The following is a 19,701-nucleotide window of genomic DNA, read 5'->3' as shown; positions in this document are numbered from 1 at the left end:
TCTGACGCAGATATCGCAAAAAACGAGGTTTTCACCAGGTAGGTACCTAGGTAAGAAATGAATCGATTGACTCTCCACTCACGTTCTCTCAATGTAAGGATTAAGATTGAAATCCGTAGTGTAAGTCTACAATCCATGATCATAGGTTATGGGATATATAACAGCAATCCCCCGAGTCGGTCGTTAACCGCCGAGAAATGTCCCGGGGAGATGGTCACTATGTAAATGACTGTCTGTGCTGGTAGAGTCGACTCCGTATGTCTTCTTCTCTTCCAGTCATCTTATGATTGTTCGAAGCTCAACCTGTCGAATGTCAAATGCCAAATGTCAAATGTCAAATGTACTACCCCGCAGCTAAATTCCTCGGTAATTCCCCTCTTCTGTATTTCAAGCTCGTGTCTCTCTGACTCTTCTCTTTGAAACAAAGCAATTGAGCTCGATCCCAAAATACAATTCTACTCATCATGCCTTACTCCTTGTCGGGTCGCAATGTTTTGATCACCGGTGGCTCTCGGTGGGGATCTCCAATTGAAGCAAGAAACTATGCCGCTGGTCAATAAGCTAATCTCGTTTAACAGAGGGCTAGGTGCTCTTGCAGCTGAGAAATTCGCCTCTGAGGGGAGCAACGTTGCTATCAACTATATGTCTAGCAAGGAGGTTGCCGATAAGCTTGCCTCGGACATTGCAAGCAAATATGGTGTAAAGGCAGTGGTTATTCAAGGCGTAAGGCACTCAAATCCAATGTTGCATGAGTTCCAAGATTATGTCGTTTAGGATTGACCTGCTGACATGAGATTGTCTCTGGAAACAGGATGCCGGAGTCAAAGATGACTGCATCAACGCCGTCAAAACCACCATTGAGAAACTGGGTGGCTTGGATATTATTATCTCAAATGCTGTGAGTTATGCGGTCAATCCCAAGAGGGGTACGGAATGTTGATATATGAGAAGGGATGGACCAAAATTACCAACTTCGGCGATCTTGATGCCATGGACGACGACGACTGGGATAAGGTACCCGAATGCGCCCTCCGTGGTGGGGATTTTGTCTGGCTGACTATCAAACTAGTGCTGGTCTGTTAATGTCAAGAGCAGTCTTCACCTGTTCAAGGCAGCTCTGCCCACGTTCAATGCAAACCCGGAAGGTGGTGTTTTCCTCATCACAGCCTCGATTGCGGTAAGCTATGGAACATGTCAAATGGCCTTCAACTGTCCACTACCATTGAACCCTTGAAATGCTAATTCTAGGGCTTTTTCCAGGGCATCATGCCAAGCGGCAGCAGCTTGCCTTATGCTGTCTCGAAAGCAGCATGTATGCTATCATTCCTAGAAATCACGCTGTTTGATTACTGACTCTGTATCGCCCAGCTATCCATCTCATGAAATGTCTTGCTAAGACCCAGGGCGCGAAAGTTCGCGTCAATGCTATCCTTCCCGGTCTGTTGCTTACTGAATGGGTAAGTAACACATGTTCGACGCTAGCATTGATGAATACTGAGAATACCCCAGGGTCAACGCTTCCCGTCCGATAAAATCGAGGGCTGGACAAATGCGACAGCCCTCAAGAAAGTAGTAAGCAATTCTGGTCTCCTTCAATCTCTAAAAAGACCTCATGTGCTAATGAATCCCACTATAGCCCGAGGTTGAAGACTGCGCGGACATGTTTATTACATTGGCCAAGAATGCTTCTATAACCGGTCAAGCGGTCCAAATTGGTAAGAGTCTCAGGTCGAGCGGTCGAGCCGAAACTGACAATTCCTTTTAGATTCTGGCTTCGTGATCTGATAGAAATGAGGATATGGAAGCGTATTATTAGACAGATGTTATAGTACACAGAACTTTATCATAGTATTTATACAAGGGAGTTGCGGAATGGAGTCAACTCCCGGCCTTCATATTGGAATGCTCGATCACCGAACATGCGAGCTTTGATAGCAGCTCGCAGGCCCTCTGCATCTTGTTCGCCTTCCACTTTCATCCGGTTGATACGCAGAACCTTGCCGTCGGCAGTAAAAACGTATAGCTGGCGTGACTTCTTTGGCTCGACAGGGTGGGCGGCATTTGTAAATGGTAGACCTGGGAGGATTGAGAACGAATCGCATCCCTTAGGCGGGTCAACCTCCTCGGTATCTGTGAAAATGACTCGTTTATACTGGAATGACAGAGGTCCATCTGCAGGATTGCTTGAACAGAGGGCTTTGCTCCAGAGGGGTCCAATCACTCGGTTACGTCTGTTCATATCTGCCAAGGTCCAGTTTGCCCAGTTGATGTGCCGGTCCTCTGGTACGATTTTGGGGGCGTGTTTCAACTGTCCGACCTGTTCAGTGCCAACATTGTCAATGGGAGGGACAAATAGTCCCTTGTCAATGGTTTCCACGAGCATCTGTGCGCCTTTAGGTGCAACGAAATCCACCAACTCGGGAACTGTGCAGGTCTCTGGATTGGGGATGTCGAGCCCCGGAGGTGGCGTTTGTGATAATATCACACCGTGATCAAAGTGTTTCAAGTGCAAGGTCTGAACAGTCACGCCAGTGGTAGTCTCACCGGCGAGAAGAGTATGATGAAGCGGTGCAGGACCACGGAAGCTAATCATTTAAGTCAATCGTCTTACGCTTCGATTCTGAACATGCAATAATCACATACTTCGGTAGTAACGAGGGGTGCACATTCAAGCCTCCATACTTGGCACCATTCAATATGCGTGGCGGAACAAAAAGTCCAAATGACACAGCAATCACCAAGTTTATGTGACCGTTCGGGGAGGTTGGGGGCTAGCACAGTCAGCGACTATACCAATTGAGTTGAGATTGAGTTATGTACCGTCCATCCCGTGAAGGTATCGATCTCATGGATCGGAAGGGAAAGAGCAGATGCGGCCGCTTTGAGCGGTACTGGGATTGAATCAGGAATCACGGCCATTCAAGGAAGTGTAAATTGAAGCTAACCTTCCCGAAATTGCTTCAGTCCTCTTCCAACTCTCTTTCCAGGTCTACAGACGACATCAATGGAGGAAATACGCTCCGGCTGTTTTAAATGATAAGCATGGAGAGCCTTTAAGTGGGCGATACTGAATTCATCAGAGCCGCAAAAGAGAATGCGGAGCGGATCCGAAGTCTTGGTAGTATATGACCTGAAGACAAGCCCTCGAAGGACCAGCGGTCTCTTGCAGAGACGTAGGCTGGCTGGGCCTGGGATAATCCACATAATTCTGGTAGATAATTGCCAGAAGTTGAAAAGCCATCAAAGGAGACAGTTGAAGCTTCCATAGTAGCTTATCGATAAGCCACGTGATGTCAACATCCACCATCGCACTTCGGATGCATCTGTCTTTCAACCTTCACTGTTGCTGCCTGTCTGGTGCGACCTGCGGACGCCAACGATGCGATGCCTGGAAGCGATCATGATTCGGTGATTCCAGCCCAACTTTCTTACCTCGCCATCTATAACCCGACCCTCGGACCTACCGACGAGACGCTAGCGGACCAGATCGTGTTCTATACTTCGAAATCGAGCTGTGCACGGCGCATCGATGGCTCCACTACAGAAGGGGAGGCCAACAAATGCCTTGAATACGAAGGCAATGAGAGATTGCGTCAGATAGGTCTGGCGCAGGGCATGGTCAACTTTGCTAGGTGAGGGCATCCCCGCAACCCCGCAATGACCGATCTAATCGGGCTTGAATCTACAGTAATTTCTCGGCTGGGAAGACGTTGGAATATGTTGAAACAGATAAAGCGCGGGTCGTTCTGCTTGAGTTGGAGAAGGACTGGTGGATTGTTGCGGTAGGTAGTTCAGATAACGGCGCAGATCACAAAGCTCACGTTAAGCCAGTCTATCGACCTGACCCGAATTCCCGCCGATCAAGGCCAGAGAACCTCTGGAGCATCCGACTCTCCGGCATTTTATTACTCCTCGCGGGAGATGGGACCGCCCCCTCTACTGATCCAGCAACTACGTCGCGCCCATTCGGAATTCCTCCTACACCATGACTTCAAGTTGGACAGCCTCCTCGATCAAGTAGGCAGGTCCACATTTTGTCTATTCCTTGAGCGTTACTGGGAGAAGTTTGCGTGGAATTGGGAACTTCTGTTGACCGGAAATCCGATTGTCGATATCTATAATGGCATCAAACTCTCTGCGGGAGGAGAACTGGGGATCGGCGTTGGGGAGGAAGAGTGGGGCAGCGGGGAAAGAGAAGTACTTGAAGACTTTGTGACAAGAACCGACGGGTTGGTGGATTTGGCTGTCTCCAGGTTTGGTGATGAGGGGTCTCCGGCTTTGGCAGGGTCAAATGACGAAAGCCGATGGCTTGGGGCAGATAATGATCCTCGACCATCCGATGGTGTGATATTTACTGGTGTCGGTGCTCTTTCTCGGCACTCGTTGGCGCAAGTTTCGCATTGGATGCAATGCATTTATCGGTTTGGGGATGCTGCGTATGGAGTTGGGCGGGACCCAACCTCGCTACGCCGCCGTAAACCACGAAAGCAGCGTGGAAGGCAAATCTCGGAAGATGCCCCTCAGCCCTCCACACCGGCCCGCAGTTTTACGCCAGGTATACCTCGTCCGCTCGTAACAGCTGCACCGCAACCATCCCCGGAAGTTGTCGAGCAGAATCAAGCAGGAACAAGAAACGAGGCATCACCACTTCGTACCGAGCAAAACAGCGAGAACCCAGGGTTTCCAACGGAGACGGTCATGAAATACCTCACTCTTGGATATGGCTCCTCTTGGAGTTTCTCTCCAAAGTCAACATCTACGCCGCCTGAAAGTTCTACTCCAATGCGAGATGAATCTAATTCGTATATGTCAACCCCGAGGAATCGGCCGACTAGTGCCGCACAATCGTCTCAGGCTGGCATAAACCATCGGAACAGCAAGAGGAACAGTCCTTCAGGTCATTTCGTTCTTGGGCCTCGTGATGATCTAGAAACATTGGATGATTTAGAAGAGGGAAGCCCAGAGCCCGAATCGGAGAACGGCAAGCCCAATACTCGGATAGTGCATAGAACACTCCATGTACACCTTGCAGAGGGGTCAGATGCTACTCCGACAAGGCTCCGAGTCGTGATATATGTGGTATGTGCTTTTTACCATTCTATCAAATCAGCTCGCTAATACATCATCCCAGCATCAACCATTCATGTTCGCATTCCTCTTTGATCCTGAAACGCCAGCATTATCGTCACCATCACTATATTCAAGCATACATCATCAACTCGGTCCTCTTCAGAAGCCCCTTCTATCATCAACATCCCCAACAACGGCAGCCTCTCGAATCGCCATGTCCGAAACCTCCCCGGACCCCAATAAGCGGTTCTCCACTCGAACCCAGCCAGTTTACGACCTAGTCTACGACCCATCTAACCTAACCATCCGCTCCTCCATTCCCAACATCCCAAGCATGGACATCACTTCACCCTCCACCCACCTAACCAACTCCCCAGCCCGCTCCCCGTCCCCCTCCCCCCCCAAGCTTCAACACCACCACCCTGGTCCCGCGTCGAAAGCCTAGCAATCCACCACCGCCTCCTATCAACACACGCAGACACGCGGTCCCGCCCACAAGAGCTCGAACGCACAAGCAAAACCCACCGCGGATGGTGGGTCCTCTGGGTCCGTATTCCACACAGCACAGCCCAAACTCCAACCGCGCTGTCTGCCACTTCTTCATCCGCCGCCCTCTCATCCATAGCCAACAACGATGACTCCTTCCCCGCAAGCCAGTCCCAAACACACTCTACGCCTCCGCCACAGGAGGCCTTCCTCGTCCGCAAAGCGAGCGACCACATCTCCCCGACAAGCCAGGGCCGTGTCAGCAGTGGCGCTCGCTTCTTCCGTGATCTAGGCGGTGCGTCTTCTTCAACTGGCTTGGCGGGGCCTTCCCGTGCTACGGATATGGCGCCGTCGAAGCTGGTTGAGGGGCTTGGAATGGACGCTAGGCGTTACATTGAAGGTCTGCTGAGTTTGAATCGGTAGTTAGGATGGGGCTTGCTGGAGTGAGTGTGGAGTTGTGGAGTCTCTTCTATGTGTGTTTGCAGGAATATGTATATAAATGTCGCTCTAAACAACAATCTTCAAACATGGATATGTATGGAAATTATTGAAATACATATTCTAGTGGCTGGAAGCACCGAATATTTACAGCTTTACGGACACTAGATTACTCAGACTGCAGGATTACGCATGGGAAGGTACATATATCAGATGGAAATAGACAGTACCATGCATAAGCTGTAACATAAAAACAAAATGTAGTAAAGGAGGGAGAGAAAACAGTAAAAGCCGAATCAAGCTCTTCGCGTATGGGGAGATAACCGCAGGGACAAGAATCTATGACACAGGGGGAACTCGATCAGGGAAGGCGAGTCACGGCGTTGACCAAATTGCACAACGGTGCTACACTGAATGGCTTCCCCTCTTCATTTCCTGGTTCCAATTCTGGGTTCTTTTTTTTTTCGATGCTTTTCGGTTGGTTTATAGTTGCCACCTCAAATTTGGCATTTGAAAATTCACGGCGTCGGAACGAGGAGAGGAAAAGAAAAAGAAAAGCCCACAGGGTTATGATGAAGACAACGCCTCCCTAGACAAATTCTGCAAATAAAGGCAAAAGAAAAACACAAGGTCGACCAGCTGAATCGTGGAAGGAAACCTCCACGACTCGAGTGCCCGGATTCGATATTATCCACAATTTCGCATGCAGGCCATGAAGCCCTCCTCCTTTCCGAGAACAAATGTTACCAATTGTTTTTCGTGGAGGCTCTCATACATATGATCTTTGCTCGAGCCAGACCACAACAATTGGTTCGTTTAGAGAATCAGGCAACCCTTGCCAGACTTGCGGCCTCCCTTGCCCTTAGTGGCCTTCAGAAGAGCAGCACGAGTGGCAGCCTCGAAGACTTCGCGGACACCCTCGTTGGTGCGGGCCGAGCACTCGAGGTACTTGTAGGCGCCAATCTTCTTGCGGACTTCCTCACCCTGCAGTTTTACATTAGTTTCTTATATATCCATCATGGAGACGGAAAAGCGTACCTGGTCTTGCGAAACGGGGCGCTGGGAGGTCTTGGCAAGCTCATCAATAGTCTTGCGGTCATCGCGAAGATCCTTCTTACAGCCGACGAGGATAATAGGGAGACCCTGGCAGAAGTGCAGAACCTCAGAAATCCACTATCGTAGTACGTCAGCATATTCGGCCCGCTTCACACCCAACCATTTTCTTCGCTTTGGGGGATGCAGGCACACACCTTCTCCTGGACGTTGTCGAGCGAATCGGGGGAGTCCACAGCGAAACAGATCAGAATCACATGTGAGTCGGGGTATGAGAGAGGACGGAGACGGTCGTAATCTTCCTGGCCAGCAGTATCCCAAAGGGCGAGCTCGACGTGCTTGTTATCAACCTCGACATCGGCGACGTAGTTCTCGAAGACTGTGGGGACGTAGACCTGACGGAAAGCAAGTCAGATTATCCATCATGAATTATGCTTCTGGCGTACAGCCCTAGGGATAGGAACGTGGTTTCGGGAATCGGAGCTTCGAGTATGGATAGGAGCTTACCTCGGGGAAGGTGCCCTTGGAGAAAACACTGTAAACTTCAGTCAGACGGCCGAACCAGAAGAGTAAACGCGGAGGTTGAGGGAAGCGCCCTCAATAAGAGAGTCACTTTCAATACTCACATGAGCAGACAGGTCTTACCGCAGGCACCATCGCCGACGATGACGAGCTTGCGACGGATCTCGGCCATCTTGATAAGGAACGAGTCAGTATAGGGGCAAATACGCAGGAAAGGACCAGGAAAGGACCAGGGAGCCCCGCAAGTCCCACAGTTTCAAGAATGAATAATTTCTAAAGACATGAGGGGGTAACATAGACAAGACGATCCAAAAGAAAGGGCGAAGTCAGGCTCCCGAGGAGGGGGGAAAAGGAAAAGGGTGATCCCATACAGTGTTCAAAGGCGCAACGGTGTAGTAGATTTAATGCAATAGATCAGCTAGTGCCAGCAGCAATAGCTCTAGAGAAATGAAGGAGATGGAGTAGGTATTTCCGATGGGAAGCGATGAAAAAAAAGACGATGGAATGATGATTTGGAGGTGGAGGAGAGAAAGATAGAAGACCAGGCCAGACAACTGAGGGCGGTGGCAGTATACGGGTATTTGTTGTTGCCAGTTGGTGTATCGGTATTGTGGCTTTTTCCCCCTGGAGAAGTTCGTGCAAAAGGTTGAGGGGAAGTATTGACCTGCGTGGCAGTCTTAAAAGGTACTACCTGAGTACGTTGTACAGCTTTTTGGTATCGGTATGCATGTGTATATAACTACATATACGTTACCTTTACGGAGTACTCCGTACATTACTATGCTAGCACTCTTAACTAAGTACAATGAGCACATACCCGTGTACATACAATGTACCCCCTGAGTTTTTAGGCTTCCATTTTTTTTATTTCTTTTTTTTTACATGTGGCTTATTACATCCCCTTTTCCAAGGTTAAGAAGAGAGACGACAAGAACTTAATGGAGACACAGCCCTAAATATGTGTGGCTGAGGCCCCCAAAATAACCCGCTCCATCCACCCTATCGGTCCACTTTGTCTTTTGCTGCACCGCCAGAGCCAGCACAGCCACCCGAGGTATCTGATATGAGCAAAATGTGATATCAGCGCCCTTAGGGTTCTACTCTTTCACGGATTGGAAAATACGAAGTAACCTTGGAATGGAGTGGTTCAGTGGCTGTGTTCTCTTTGAGAGGTCTTCATTCAATCGTCCAAAACCTACATTTATGGAGAAATCCCAAGGTACCTACATATGTGCATATCCACCCTCACCGCACAAAAACATTCAAGGGCTACTATGATAATTTTCAGCTCCACGTCCTCAAATTTCGCGTACAATGTACCACCCTGCCGGGATGTGCAAGCTTCTACAAGCAATGTCCCTACACGGCTGTCCCCAGGGCTACAAGAGTACACTGATAACCCTTACCCGAAATCCTCAGCTCGGCCAGTGAAGATCGTTCCGATAGTTCCCTGCATCTCAGTTGCTTCTGCGTTGATCTGCTTGCCGGGAGCTATCGGCATGTACTGACTATGTTGTAGGTGGAGGTCTCCAACGATCCCATGCTCTCTGCTGGCAAACCCGTCTCATTCCACATCCAGGGGTAGTCCCGACTAGCATGAATCGGCAAACCACTGGGGAAATTGACCGTGGAATTACCAATCTACTCAGAAAAAATCATCAGTACTCTACCCCTTCGCTTGCTTCCGAGCTTCCATGACTTCACCACATTCTTGAAGCTGCTGTTTTGAAAGTGGAGTTGATATATTGCCAGCTCCAATGATCGCGTTGTGCCGGCTAAAAATAGTAAACAGGGGTCAAATTCTGCGCCCACAAGCCACACGCCGTTAAGTCGTTTCTTGGAAACCAAAAATAGGAGAGCATATGTACGGAGCACGGAGTAATCCTTTCGAGGTTACTAATGTGAACGCTTTGGCACCTAATTGGATTAGCGCCAAAAGAACCTACACACTTAGAACATTATTCATATTGGTCCATTCGCCGCTGAAAATGGATTAATGTCACAGTTTCAGGACATAGTATGCCGGCGGGCTTTACGACCGATCTAATATGCAAAACTTGGGATACAACCCCATCGCAGATTTCGTTCATCTTAAACCACAGGTTTTGACTAAAGACCACATTAAAGCACGCCCAGACGTCGGCAACACGTTGATCAAGAGCAAAATATGCACAAGCAAATGTTGCTCACAAAGAGGACTTTGCAATCCACTTACACCTCTTGCTCGTTTAGCTCGGCATCTTGTACCGCGGACCACACAACATACCGGTTTCTATGAAGAGTATCCAGTGTTTACTATGTCATCTGACATCTCTTACGCCCAACAAGAATTGGGAATCAATGTGTTTTTCCCCGCGCTCACTTTGGCATTTCATCGGCCTCCTATAGTCGTCATTTGAGCTTTACGCGGCAATGCCGCGTCGGTGCCCCAATTCCATGGTCTTCTAGAGTCCAGCAGTAATCTCAGTCTATCAGCTCACAGTCCACACTTGTGCTTCTTGATTCTGCGAAGATGATTGCACATAAGTGTGTTCCTGTGATCGGCATTCGGAAAGTCAATGAGATTCACGACCTGTACAGGGAATCAGAAGATCCCAAACACAGATGACTTTACACATTGTCGAGCGGCACTATTCAACCACATCAGTGATCTTCAGATCCTCAGTTATAGACCTTTAATCATGATGTTGCCCGAACATCTTTACGATATCACCAAGACATCCTTTCACCTTGATATCATCTCTATTTTGGTTATGGCCCTGGAATTTCTAATGTGACCAGTAGACTGTGATGGAGAACTGCTTGTATAAACATATCCGCAGACTCTTGAGCTTTATTGGCCTTAATGAGATCTGTCGATAGTTCCCGGGCTTCATTGTCCGTTTTCCATAGGGAGTATCTTCCTGCTGCAAATAGAGATAATTAACTATAGCTAAACTATAAAGTAAATAGTAAAAGGTATCATTTGAACCACCAAGTAGCCTGTAGTTACAATGCAGAAAGAGGGTTGGTCTCAGTATACTCGAATGTTTACATGCGGGCAGCCCTGGAGGCCTGGAGGCGGCCGTTGCTGACATAATACATATTGACCACCTGGGTCACGTGCTCAATCTGGCACCCTCAATTTTCGATCCGCTAATCGGGGATTCTAAGGCAGAGACAACGTTTCGGCCATTGCTGGACCACAACGCCCAATATGCAGAGAGTTATCCAGCGGACAGCTACAGCCCGGAGGCAGGCTCTTAAAAGGAGCCAAAAAGCTCATGAACGAGAGGAATTGTTGGAACGTGTTAGCATTCGGCGGGCGCGGAAGGACTTTGGCGGCGCGCTGTCTAGTCAATTCCAAGCGGCACGAAAGAACCGCTGGGAAGATTGGGAAAAGGGGCCCCTTGCCCCCATGCGAGACTCTGGTCTCCAGCGCACTACATATGGTGGTCAGGAGGCTTCCATCTTGCACCCGCCGCGCCTCCCTAAGCAAGAACAACGGAGGCATGTCCTCTTCGCCGAAGGTGACCGTGTCTGCGTTGTGCGAGGACGGGACCAGGGAAAGATCAACGTGATTCAGCAGGTCAACCGGGACAGCGAGACTGTCCTGATCAAGGATATCAACATGGTATGTCTCCGACGGACCAGCTATCCAAGTCATTAACATATTGGTTACTGAAACAAATCACTCACTGGCATTTCTCAATTAGGCCGACGTCATCATTCCTGAATGGGCCAAAGACAGAATGGGACACGCAGGTGATACCCAACCGCAGCCCTTCCCCGTCTCCTTTGACGACATCCGACACGTCATTCCGTTGGAAGACACGGAGACTGGAAAACTGCAGAACGTCATTGTCCAGCACGCTTATGCCGCTGGGCCGTACCACGACCGAGGCCAACACAGCAAGCTCCCAAGTTACACTCGATATGTCTCCGGCTTGGACATCGAAATCCCTTGGCCATTGGAGGACGATCCTGTCATCACCGACGGCGACATGGACACACCACGAATGGAGGTTGAGGTCACCACATTCGAACCCACACTAAAACGGCCACCTATGCCGCGAACCGTCATTGATGAGCTGCGCAACAAATACTCCAGATTCCGCACTCGACACGATCCGAAATACCTGGAAGAGAAGATGATGGAGGACTACCGCAAGGAATACAGAAACACTGTCTCCATGATGACACCGCAGACAGATGCCAAAAACATGCGGATTGCTCGACTTGCGGAAGCGAGGAAGGCGAAATTTGATACCGAAGGGAATGGGATATTGTCACCGGACGCCATCAACTTCATTAACAACCACCTCCAGAATGCCCCAAAGACCAAGAAGTCGAAATCCAAGCAGGCTGCTTGATTAGGCGAGGAAGATGGAAGTCGGAGGAGGGGGTTTTTTTTCTGTAGCATTGTGTACACACACCACTGTATTCTAGTATGGAGCTTTGCATTCACTCATATATCTATTTCTTGATAAAGTTATTTCAGATTTGTGCCTTTTTGAACTCATAAAGTAATCAGATATCTAACTGTACATGACCCAAGTTAGGGTTCTAGTCAATGCGGATACTTCGGGTCCACCCTTACGTTCATCCCCCAATTCTCCGACTAACCTGCAACTCTCTGCACTGCTGTTCTCTCGAACCAAAAGCAGTCGCAAGAAAAAAATGGCATTTGCCTCAATTAATTCTACGGGCGCGCCCATCGCCGTCATCGAGGAGGCATTTGCGACGGAACCCTTGCTGAAGAAGCGAGTCTACGATGCGATCGGTGCGTAACCAAAAGCGCACCCACGTTCCCAATCAATGAACCCATCGACCTCCTGCTGACCGTCGCCAACGCGCTTTACCGTTCTAGGCTCAACACCTCAGCATAAACCTCTGCTCGAAGATCTTGCGAAATATACCTCCAGCCTGCTGGCCAGGACTGGCAACACTACCCTCCCTTCGCGGCCCCCAGCTGCTGATGGGCCTGCCGCTAAAAAGCGCAAGCTTCAGAATGGAGACTCGGAGACTGCGCAGGCGTCAGTCGACCTGAAAGATGGCAACGCGCCAGTTCAGTATTACGTTCAAGATGTTTCATTCTCTACACCGCAGAGGAAGAAGCTTACGCTCGAGATCACTGCTGGGCATCCGTATCTTCGGGCAAGGAATCAAGCTACGAAAGAGATTGAATTCGGCGTTTCTATGGATAAGATTCGTGAGTTTGAACCAGAAAATATTATCCTCGAAAAATATTATTTTAGGAATTGCTAACATGACCTAGGTCATGCGCTCTGTCTTCCTGTGCCGGAGAAGACACAGAAACAGTTCAATTTTTGTATCATTCCCGAGTACGCCGATGGCATCACACCCCCGCCCGAGGGAACAGCAGCCTCCGAAGCTATGGTGTTTACGATAGCCGACGGACCAGCCAAGGCAGCATTCTCAGGAAATGGGGAACAACTTGGCCACGGTACCGGTGAATCGGCTGAGGCATTTATTCGCAAAATTCTGAATGAGAACATGTCTCACACCAATGTTGTGCGCCCTGATGATAAGCAGTTCGTCAGTGCCATGCCCGAGGCGCACCGAAAGGGCGAGAAGGCATACCATGTCAAGGCATTCCGCGGTAGCAAAGAAGGTATGTTAATATTCCTATCTCCGTTTACCTGGAGGCCATTGGGATTTGGTTTTAATCTGGATCATTCTAACATACTTTGGCTTGCGCTAGGCTATCTCTTCCTCCTTTCAACCGGTATCTTATTTGCGTTCAAGAAACCGCTTCTGTTCTTTTCATTTGCTACCATTGACTCCGTCTCGTATACATCCGTCCTGCAGCGGACATTCAATCTCAACGTCATGGCTCGCCCGGAGAATGGCTCTGAAGAAGACAACCAAGAATTCGAGTTTTCGATGATTGACCAGGACAATTTCTCTGGGATCGATACTTACATCAAACGGCATGGGCTCCAAGATGCTAGTCTCGCAGAGGCGCGGCGCGCCAAGGTGTACAATGTCAATAAAGCGGGCGGAGAGGACACAGCAGCTCCCACCGGCGAGGCAGCCGGTGAAGATGAAAGCGAGCTCCAGAAAGCCCAGCGGGAGCTTGAAGACCAAGAGGATGAAGAAGAGGAAGACTACGATCCCGGCAGTGATGATAGTGAAGGCAGCGGGTCCAGCAGTGAAGAAGACGACGAGGACGATGAGGATGCTGGTCAGGGCAGCGATGAAGACATGGTTGAGAATGAACTTGGGAGCGAAGCTGAGGACATTTCCAAAGACCATTAGGGCGCAATCAATACGGAGCCGTTTGTCACGATATCTGCTATAATGTAACGATACTAGGATTTAGATTCCATTGACACTTGCGATTCGTATAGTCGATCTTTATGGTGGACATGTCATATCGAAGTCTAGAAACCTAGACATATATCACAACCTAAAGTTGTACCTTCGTACAGATGTGTACTTTATAGAGTCAATTCGCAGTGATCGACTTGACCGGGTTCCTGCCAAGACGGTAATATTACCACCTGATTAACCCGCATTCCAGACCGATTCCAGACGGGAACTCCCCTGAAAGAAAAAAAAAAAAAAAAAAAAAGAGAATCCGGCCTGTCTTTGCTATTCGGGCTCAGTCCCCGATTTTAATTCCTTCCTTTTTTTTAGAAAAAAATAAAAATAAAAATAAAAAAACCATATGTGCCTCTACCCGTGGACATAGCCGATACATACCCTCCCTGATATTTTCGGTGCCTGGTTAATGCAGCCCTGGAGGTTGAGCCGCTGCGGAAGCGCCGAGGAGGTCTGAGCTAAGTGCAGAGTACTCCGTAGTACGGAGTAGCTAGATACAAGATAGGTAATATTCAAGAGTGGCCAATTTGGCTCAAAATTTCATTTGAATAAGGGTAAGCCTTTCTATATGGGTAGAGAACAATGAAGATGATGGCCTCTGATAGGTCTCAAAGAGAAGATTTCCCCCAACCCCAAAATTACCATACAGTGTACACCCGTGACCGCCAGTTCCTGCGCTCACCCCCATGTCTTTTACCAATACACACCCAATACACTCCGCTCCCTGTCTCTCCTAGAGTGTTGCACCTTCCCTTTCTCTCCTCCTCCATCTTCCCCCTTCTCAGGTCCTCTGGTCTATCTTTGAACCACTGCTCAGTGCGGCTCGTACTCGCAGTAGGTCGAAGTACCCTGTGTTGTTTTTCCTTTTTCACCCTTTACTTTGGCCTGGCTACAACCTCCGACTCCAACCCCAGCTCCTTCCTCACTTCCGACCGTCAAAAAAGGACCCACGAACGCCTCAATTATTGTTCAGTACTGCCAATTCCGCCTGTATTTGGTTGTCCCGGCTTCATACGTCCCTACGTCCCTTTGATCTCGTCCCGATTGTGCATTCCCGTCCGCCGCCCTGTCTCCTTTCATCGCTGTCACCGGTACATCGGCTATTGGGCAAATAGATCCCATTGAGTCTGTAAGAACTGCTTCGGTCGGTAAAAACAAAAAAATTAGAGGTCATTGTGATGTATGTGATCAAACTGTGATATCGCTTTCATCGTCGTCCGACTTGGTATATGCTGACTGCGCCCAGTGATAGTATCAATCACGTGTCTACGTCCCTGAAGCCATTCCCCGTGATCCAGGGTTTCTCTTCCGCGGGTTACAATCCTTGCTCCCGAATCCATGGCCTCCTCGTCGTCAAATGTGGTGGGTGTCCACTACCGTGTGGGCAAGAAGATCGGTGAAGGCTCCTTTGGTGTCATCTTTGAGGGCACCAACCTCCTGAACAACCAACAGGTCGCCATCAAATTCGTATGATCCCCTTCTCCTTTGTCGCGCGAGCCTCGTGGCTGACCTGGAATTAGGAACCCCGGAAAAGTGATGCACCCCAGCTCCGCGATGAATACCGGACGTATAAGATTCTGGTTGGATGCCGTAAGTATTCCCAGATGTAGGGAGATGTGGTGTTGTGTGCTCTTCTAACTTGATTCAGCTGGCATTCCCAATGTCTATTATTTCGGACAGGAGGGCCTGCACAACATCCTCGTTATCGATCTTCTTGGCCCTTCTCTAGAGGATCTTTTCGACCACTGCAATCGCCGCTTCTCCACAAAGACTGTTGTGATGGTAGCCAAGCAGATGGTGCGTTCTTTTTCCCTGCTTGAAATTACAATATGAACCATAGCTAACTGCGACTAGCTTTCGCGCGTTCAAACGATCCACGAGAAGAACCTCATCTACCGCGATATCAAGCCAGACAACTTCCTTATTGGCCGGCCATCAACTAAGGCTGCCAACGTTATCCACGTGGTTGACTTCGGTATGGCCAAGCAATACCGCGACCCCAAAACCAAGCAACATATCCCTTACCGCGAGCGTAAATCTTTGTCTGGTACTGCTCGTTACATGAGTATCAACACACATCTGGGTCGTGAGCAATCTCGGCGAGATGACCTGGAAGCTCTCGGTCATGTCTTCATGTACTTCTTGAGGGGCGGCCTTCCCTGGCAGGGCCTGAAGGCTGCTACCAACAAGCAAAAGTACGAGAAGATCGGCGAGAAGAAGCAAACGACAGCGATCAAGGACCTCTGCGATAGTTATCCAGGTATGTTATCTCACTATTATCCATATCCCATTCATCTGCTAATCACTCCGCCAGAAGAATTCAACAAGTACCTGAGCTACGTGCGCAACCTCGGTTTCGAGGACACTCCTGACTACGATTATCTCCGTGATATCTTGACACAAGCTCTCAAGAACGCCGGCGAGGTGGAGGATGGAGAGTACGACTGGATGAAGCTCAACAACGGCCGGGGCTGGGACTATAAGTCCTACTCATCTCAGGCACATCTCCACAATCAGCACCAGGGCTCGTCCGGTCGCGACCAGCATGCAAGGGAGCTCCGTAACAGCCAACGTCCCGGAGTGACAGCCGACCGTTTAAACGCCGCGCAGCCCCCGCCTCCTTCTCCAGTCAAAGTTGGAGCTGGAAAGACGCGCGAGCGCCCAAGCGCCGGCGGCATGCCTCCCAAACGCCAGAGCGCGGGGGTGGAAGCATCGACTCCGGCCGCGTCGACCCAGGCACAGTTTCAAAACTCCAATGCCCACCTCCCCGGTCGCAACGGAAGTCCAGGGAACCCGGCATTGAGTAACCAACAGGCCCTTGGTGGCCAAGGTGCCCCTGAATCGCCGCCCACTTTCACGCAGAAGTTGATGAAGGCTCTGTGCTGCGGTAGGTGATTCGGCTGTGCTGCATCACCTGAGCGCCCAGCTCATCTCAGGATCCAGGTTGAATTCCAATCAAATGAACCGACGGCGCATTTAGACCTACCGCGCCACGCTTTCACCTCTGCTTCCTGCCCTTCATGTCAGAAAACGGCCTAAGAAGGTCTGCATGGGATTTCTTTCTTTTACTCTTGTTTACTTTCGCCTCTCGCTCCGTTCTTACCTTGTGTTCAAGTGGTTAGCGCCGCTTGGCCGAGCAAGAATCGCGCTTCTCGGCCTATATCACCTTCTGGCCATTCTCTTTTTGTCCCATTCGATCCTTCAGCCTATACATATGACTGTGGGTAGGAACAACTTTTCTCTCATTGATGTTACGTCTCATCACTCTTTCATGGTGCTACGACTCGGAACGGCGAACTTGTGAGAGTTTTGTCTTTTGTTTTCGATTTCGCTTCCTTGTCTCGTCACTATATCCGGCGTGCACCGTTTAATATCAACCCTTGGTCTTTCAAACGGGCAGGTACTCATTGGTTGATCCTCCAATGCCATTGATTTGCGGCGCGCCGCCCTGGGACCTTGTTTCTTGCGCTGGCTCGGGAGACAAAACAACTTGGATCAATGGCTTCAACCCCCGCACGAGAATTGACAAGGCCGACACAAATACGCCCTGAGGATGAACCGAGCTGCGAGAGATGGCAATCTGAATTGATTGACCATGGACCATGCTTGTCCGTGTCTGTATACTTCTCTCGGTCTCGTTACGTCCTCTTTATCAACTGGATAAGCACGCCGAACAACTCTCGTTTCTATTTGGGTGCTTTATTTCCTCCAGTCCGTTTACCATGGTCCTGTCATTCTTGTTATTTCCTATCCTGTGTGCATCCGGGAGAAAAGATCCTTTCCACTACGTGGTCTTCATTATTGCATGCAAAGCCTAGAGGAAGAGCATGTTGCATATATCCCCCTTTCCCCGTTCCCCCTTCGCATCAACCGCCTGCTCTGCCCCTTTGATTGTTCCAAAGATCTATTGTCCATGTCTATAATCGTCTTTTGTTGTTTTTTTTTCCTTTCTTGCTCTGTTTCAGAAGCGAGTTTTTTGTTACTGGTAGGCATAAGATAGCATTCTTCTTTTTTTTTCATTTGGTCTGTTCTTTTTACAAGTCTTTTGCAGTTCATTCGTACGGCGTATATAAATAATTCCTGTAATAAGAGCCATTGCATTTTTATATCCTCTATTCTTGATCTAGTCTAGGCATGTAGATGTATAGTTGTGTTGATTCTCGTTTGATAGATATATCAAGGTTGAGACCTCGCGTGATCGCCCTGATAACACTCGATTTCCCATCACCGACTAGCCTGGCGACAGTAATCTGAATTAGAGGCATCTTGCAGCGTAACGGGTGTCCCGTAGGTCCGGAAACAATGGAATGCAAGCCAGACAAATCACTAGACCTTATTAAAAGGATACCCTTCTTGCATTCAACGGTTGGTCTATTTCATCCTACCTAAAGCACACGTAGTCACTCATACACCATGTCTGATACCACCGAGATCCGCGAGAAGATATTCGAAAAGACCGCGGCACAAAGACTTGTGGTCAAAGCACGTACAGATTAATTGGACTCATGAGCCTCTTGCTGCGAAAGTAGCTGAGCTTCATAACCATAGTGGTTTCATCGCCACAACGCCATTTCTTGCGAACTTCAATGAGCGTGTTGTATGACAGACCGCGTCACTTATTTACCAATTGCCAGCATCTACAAGCTACATCTTCACTTGGTGAACCCGCTTAATCGGGCCTGGCTGGTGGCTGTTGTCAGGACCTTCGGTTCCAGGGAATTGGCGATGGATGGAACCGGCAATGGAAGGGATAGGGAGACGAGAAGAATGTGAGTATGTGATGGGTTGTTGATTCCTTGAAATCACCTTTGGTTTCACTATCGGGCTGCTGAACAAAGCTGTTTCGATCCATGTCCTCGGATATGTTTATCTTGGTTCGAGGTATTTTGATGGAATAGTACGCTTGGACATGTTACAGGGGGATAGAATACAGGAGGACTTTCACTATTTCATGTCTCCTGATAAACAAAGAGATATCAAATCAAAGATCTGCGAGGCTACAGCCTTAGCCTGATATGTTTTATCTCTTCATCTGGCGTACGCGCCGAGTAGATGGAAGCCCCCGGTAAGTGTAACTCATAGAATGGACCTAGTATAGTCACCCTAGGTCAAAAACTTGGTATAATCAGCCTAAAATATCCAAGGGACGCGTAGTGCGGAAAGCCCACGCACAATCATGGCCTTTCCGTCGCCACCACCGACACCTACTTCGTAACCGTTCTGCAGCTCTCCATGACACGCTAATGCAAGGATCACCAGTCCACGGCATGTTATAGCATGACGTAGGTCACCCGACCTAGTACCCTTTTTAACAGGGTAATCCAGCGAGGATATGGCATTTCTCCCATACAATGTTGTATATGTTGTATGCTCAAAGTAGTATGTCTCAACAACAAGCCTTACCCAATCCAGTGCAGAATATGTGCATGGGAAATGTAAAGCAAAGCAACCTCAATCCCTGACATGTCCATCTTAAGACTAGAAAGAATGTGTCGATAACCATCATATGATATCGAAACTACCGAGTACAACATTGTGAATGTCGATCATCGATCATCATCCCCAGACTCTGCAGAAACAAACATAAACTCTAATGTCCCAATTCACAACTTGTATCCCTTTTGCCCTAAAGCATAAACTGAATATCAACCCCATGACCCAATAAGCAAGCCCTTTCCCACACAGATACACTCCACGGATATACATATCCCATCATCTGTACTTAACTAGGACCCAATAATAATCGAAGATCGCCACCGAGAAAGTCGTTTATCATGGCGCAGTCCTAGCCCACCAATGATATCC

General features: G+C 49.0%; 8 protein-coding genes across 8 annotated transcripts; 5 read left to right on the top strand and 3 right to left on the bottom strand.

Annotated features, from left to right (window-relative positions):
• Positions 1-464: 464 nt before the first annotated feature.
• Positions 465-1,785, top strand: N7489_006075 (SDR family NAD(P)-dependent oxidoreductase; the record flags this gene model as incomplete). Its single annotated transcript, XM_056711825.1, has 10 exons — positions 465-514; positions 579-723; positions 812-898; positions 952-1,014; positions 1,070-1,177; positions 1,261-1,312; positions 1,369-1,457; positions 1,510-1,572; positions 1,637-1,715; positions 1,766-1,785. 10 exons carry the CDS (start codon positions 465-467, stop codon positions 1,783-1,785), a joined length of 756 nt encoding a protein of 251 aa, XP_056565540.1.
• A 67-nt stretch (positions 1,786-1,852) lies between these two features.
• Positions 1,853-2,919, bottom strand: N7489_006074 (uncharacterized protein; the record flags this gene model as incomplete). The annotated part of the gene is made up of 3 exons (XM_056711824.1): positions 1,853-2,585; positions 2,644-2,771; positions 2,821-2,919. 3 exons carry the CDS (start codon positions 2,917-2,919, stop codon positions 1,853-1,855), a joined length of 960 nt encoding a protein of 319 aa, XP_056565539.1.
• Positions 2,920-2,940: 21 nt separating this feature from the next.
• N7489_006073 (uncharacterized protein) lies at positions 2,941-3,307 on the bottom strand (the record flags this gene model as incomplete). The annotated part of the gene is given in 2 exon segments (XM_056711823.1): positions 2,941-3,114; positions 3,131-3,307. The coding sequence occupies 2 exon segments, from the start codon at positions 3,305-3,307 to the stop codon at positions 2,941-2,943; spliced, it is 351 nt and encodes a 116-aa protein (XP_056565538.1).
• A 77-nt stretch (positions 3,308-3,384) lies between these two features.
• On the top strand, positions 3,385-5,979 carry N7489_006072 (uncharacterized protein; the record flags this gene model as incomplete). Its single annotated transcript, XM_056711822.1, has 5 exons — positions 3,385-3,632; positions 3,689-3,782; positions 3,832-5,079; positions 5,132-5,495; positions 5,549-5,979. The coding sequence occupies 5 exons, from the start codon at positions 3,385-3,387 to the stop codon at positions 5,977-5,979; spliced, it is 2,385 nt and encodes a 794-aa protein (XP_056565537.1).
• An 831-nt stretch (positions 5,980-6,810) lies between these two features.
• rho1 (Rho family GTPase RHO1) lies at positions 6,811-7,741 on the bottom strand (the record flags this gene model as incomplete). Its single annotated transcript, XM_056711821.1, has 5 exons — positions 6,811-6,978; positions 7,033-7,167; positions 7,245-7,442; positions 7,555-7,582; positions 7,674-7,741. 5 exons carry the CDS (start codon positions 7,739-7,741, stop codon positions 6,811-6,813), a joined length of 597 nt encoding a protein of 198 aa, XP_056565536.1.
• Positions 7,742-10,765: 3,024 nt separating this feature from the next.
• N7489_006070 (mitochondrial 54S ribosomal protein uL24m) lies at positions 10,766-11,921 on the top strand (the record flags this gene model as incomplete). The annotated part of the gene is made up of 2 exons (XM_056711820.1): positions 10,766-11,182; positions 11,265-11,921. The coding sequence occupies 2 exons, from the start codon at positions 10,766-10,768 to the stop codon at positions 11,919-11,921; spliced, it is 1,074 nt and encodes a 357-aa protein (XP_056565535.1).
• A 307-nt stretch (positions 11,922-12,228) lies between these two features.
• Positions 12,229-13,830, top strand: rtt106 (putative negative regulator of DNA transposition (Rtt106); the record flags this gene model as incomplete). Its single annotated transcript, XM_056711819.1, has 4 exons — positions 12,229-12,331; positions 12,419-12,760; positions 12,827-13,183; positions 13,274-13,830. The coding sequence occupies 4 exons, from the start codon at positions 12,229-12,231 to the stop codon at positions 13,828-13,830; spliced, it is 1,359 nt and encodes a 452-aa protein (XP_056565534.1).
• A 1,404-nt stretch (positions 13,831-15,234) lies between these two features.
• Positions 15,235-16,791, top strand: N7489_006068 (casein kinase I; the record flags this gene model as incomplete). Its single annotated transcript, XM_056711818.1, has 5 exons — positions 15,235-15,363; positions 15,417-15,486; positions 15,545-15,693; positions 15,751-16,156; positions 16,211-16,791. The coding sequence occupies 5 exons, from the start codon at positions 15,235-15,237 to the stop codon at positions 16,789-16,791; spliced, it is 1,335 nt and encodes a 444-aa protein (XP_056565533.1).
• Between the last annotated feature and the right edge of the window lie 2,910 nt (positions 16,792-19,701).

This window comes from Penicillium chrysogenum, assembly GCF_028827035.1.
Source record: "Penicillium chrysogenum strain IBT 35668 chromosome Unknown utg000004l_segment0_segment0, whole genome shotgun sequence".
NCBI lineage: Eukaryota > Fungi > Ascomycota > Eurotiomycetes > Eurotiales > Aspergillaceae > Penicillium > Penicillium chrysogenum.
The sequence above is the reverse complement of the archived record's forward strand: the minus strand, read 5'-3'. Positions and strand labels throughout refer to the sequence as shown.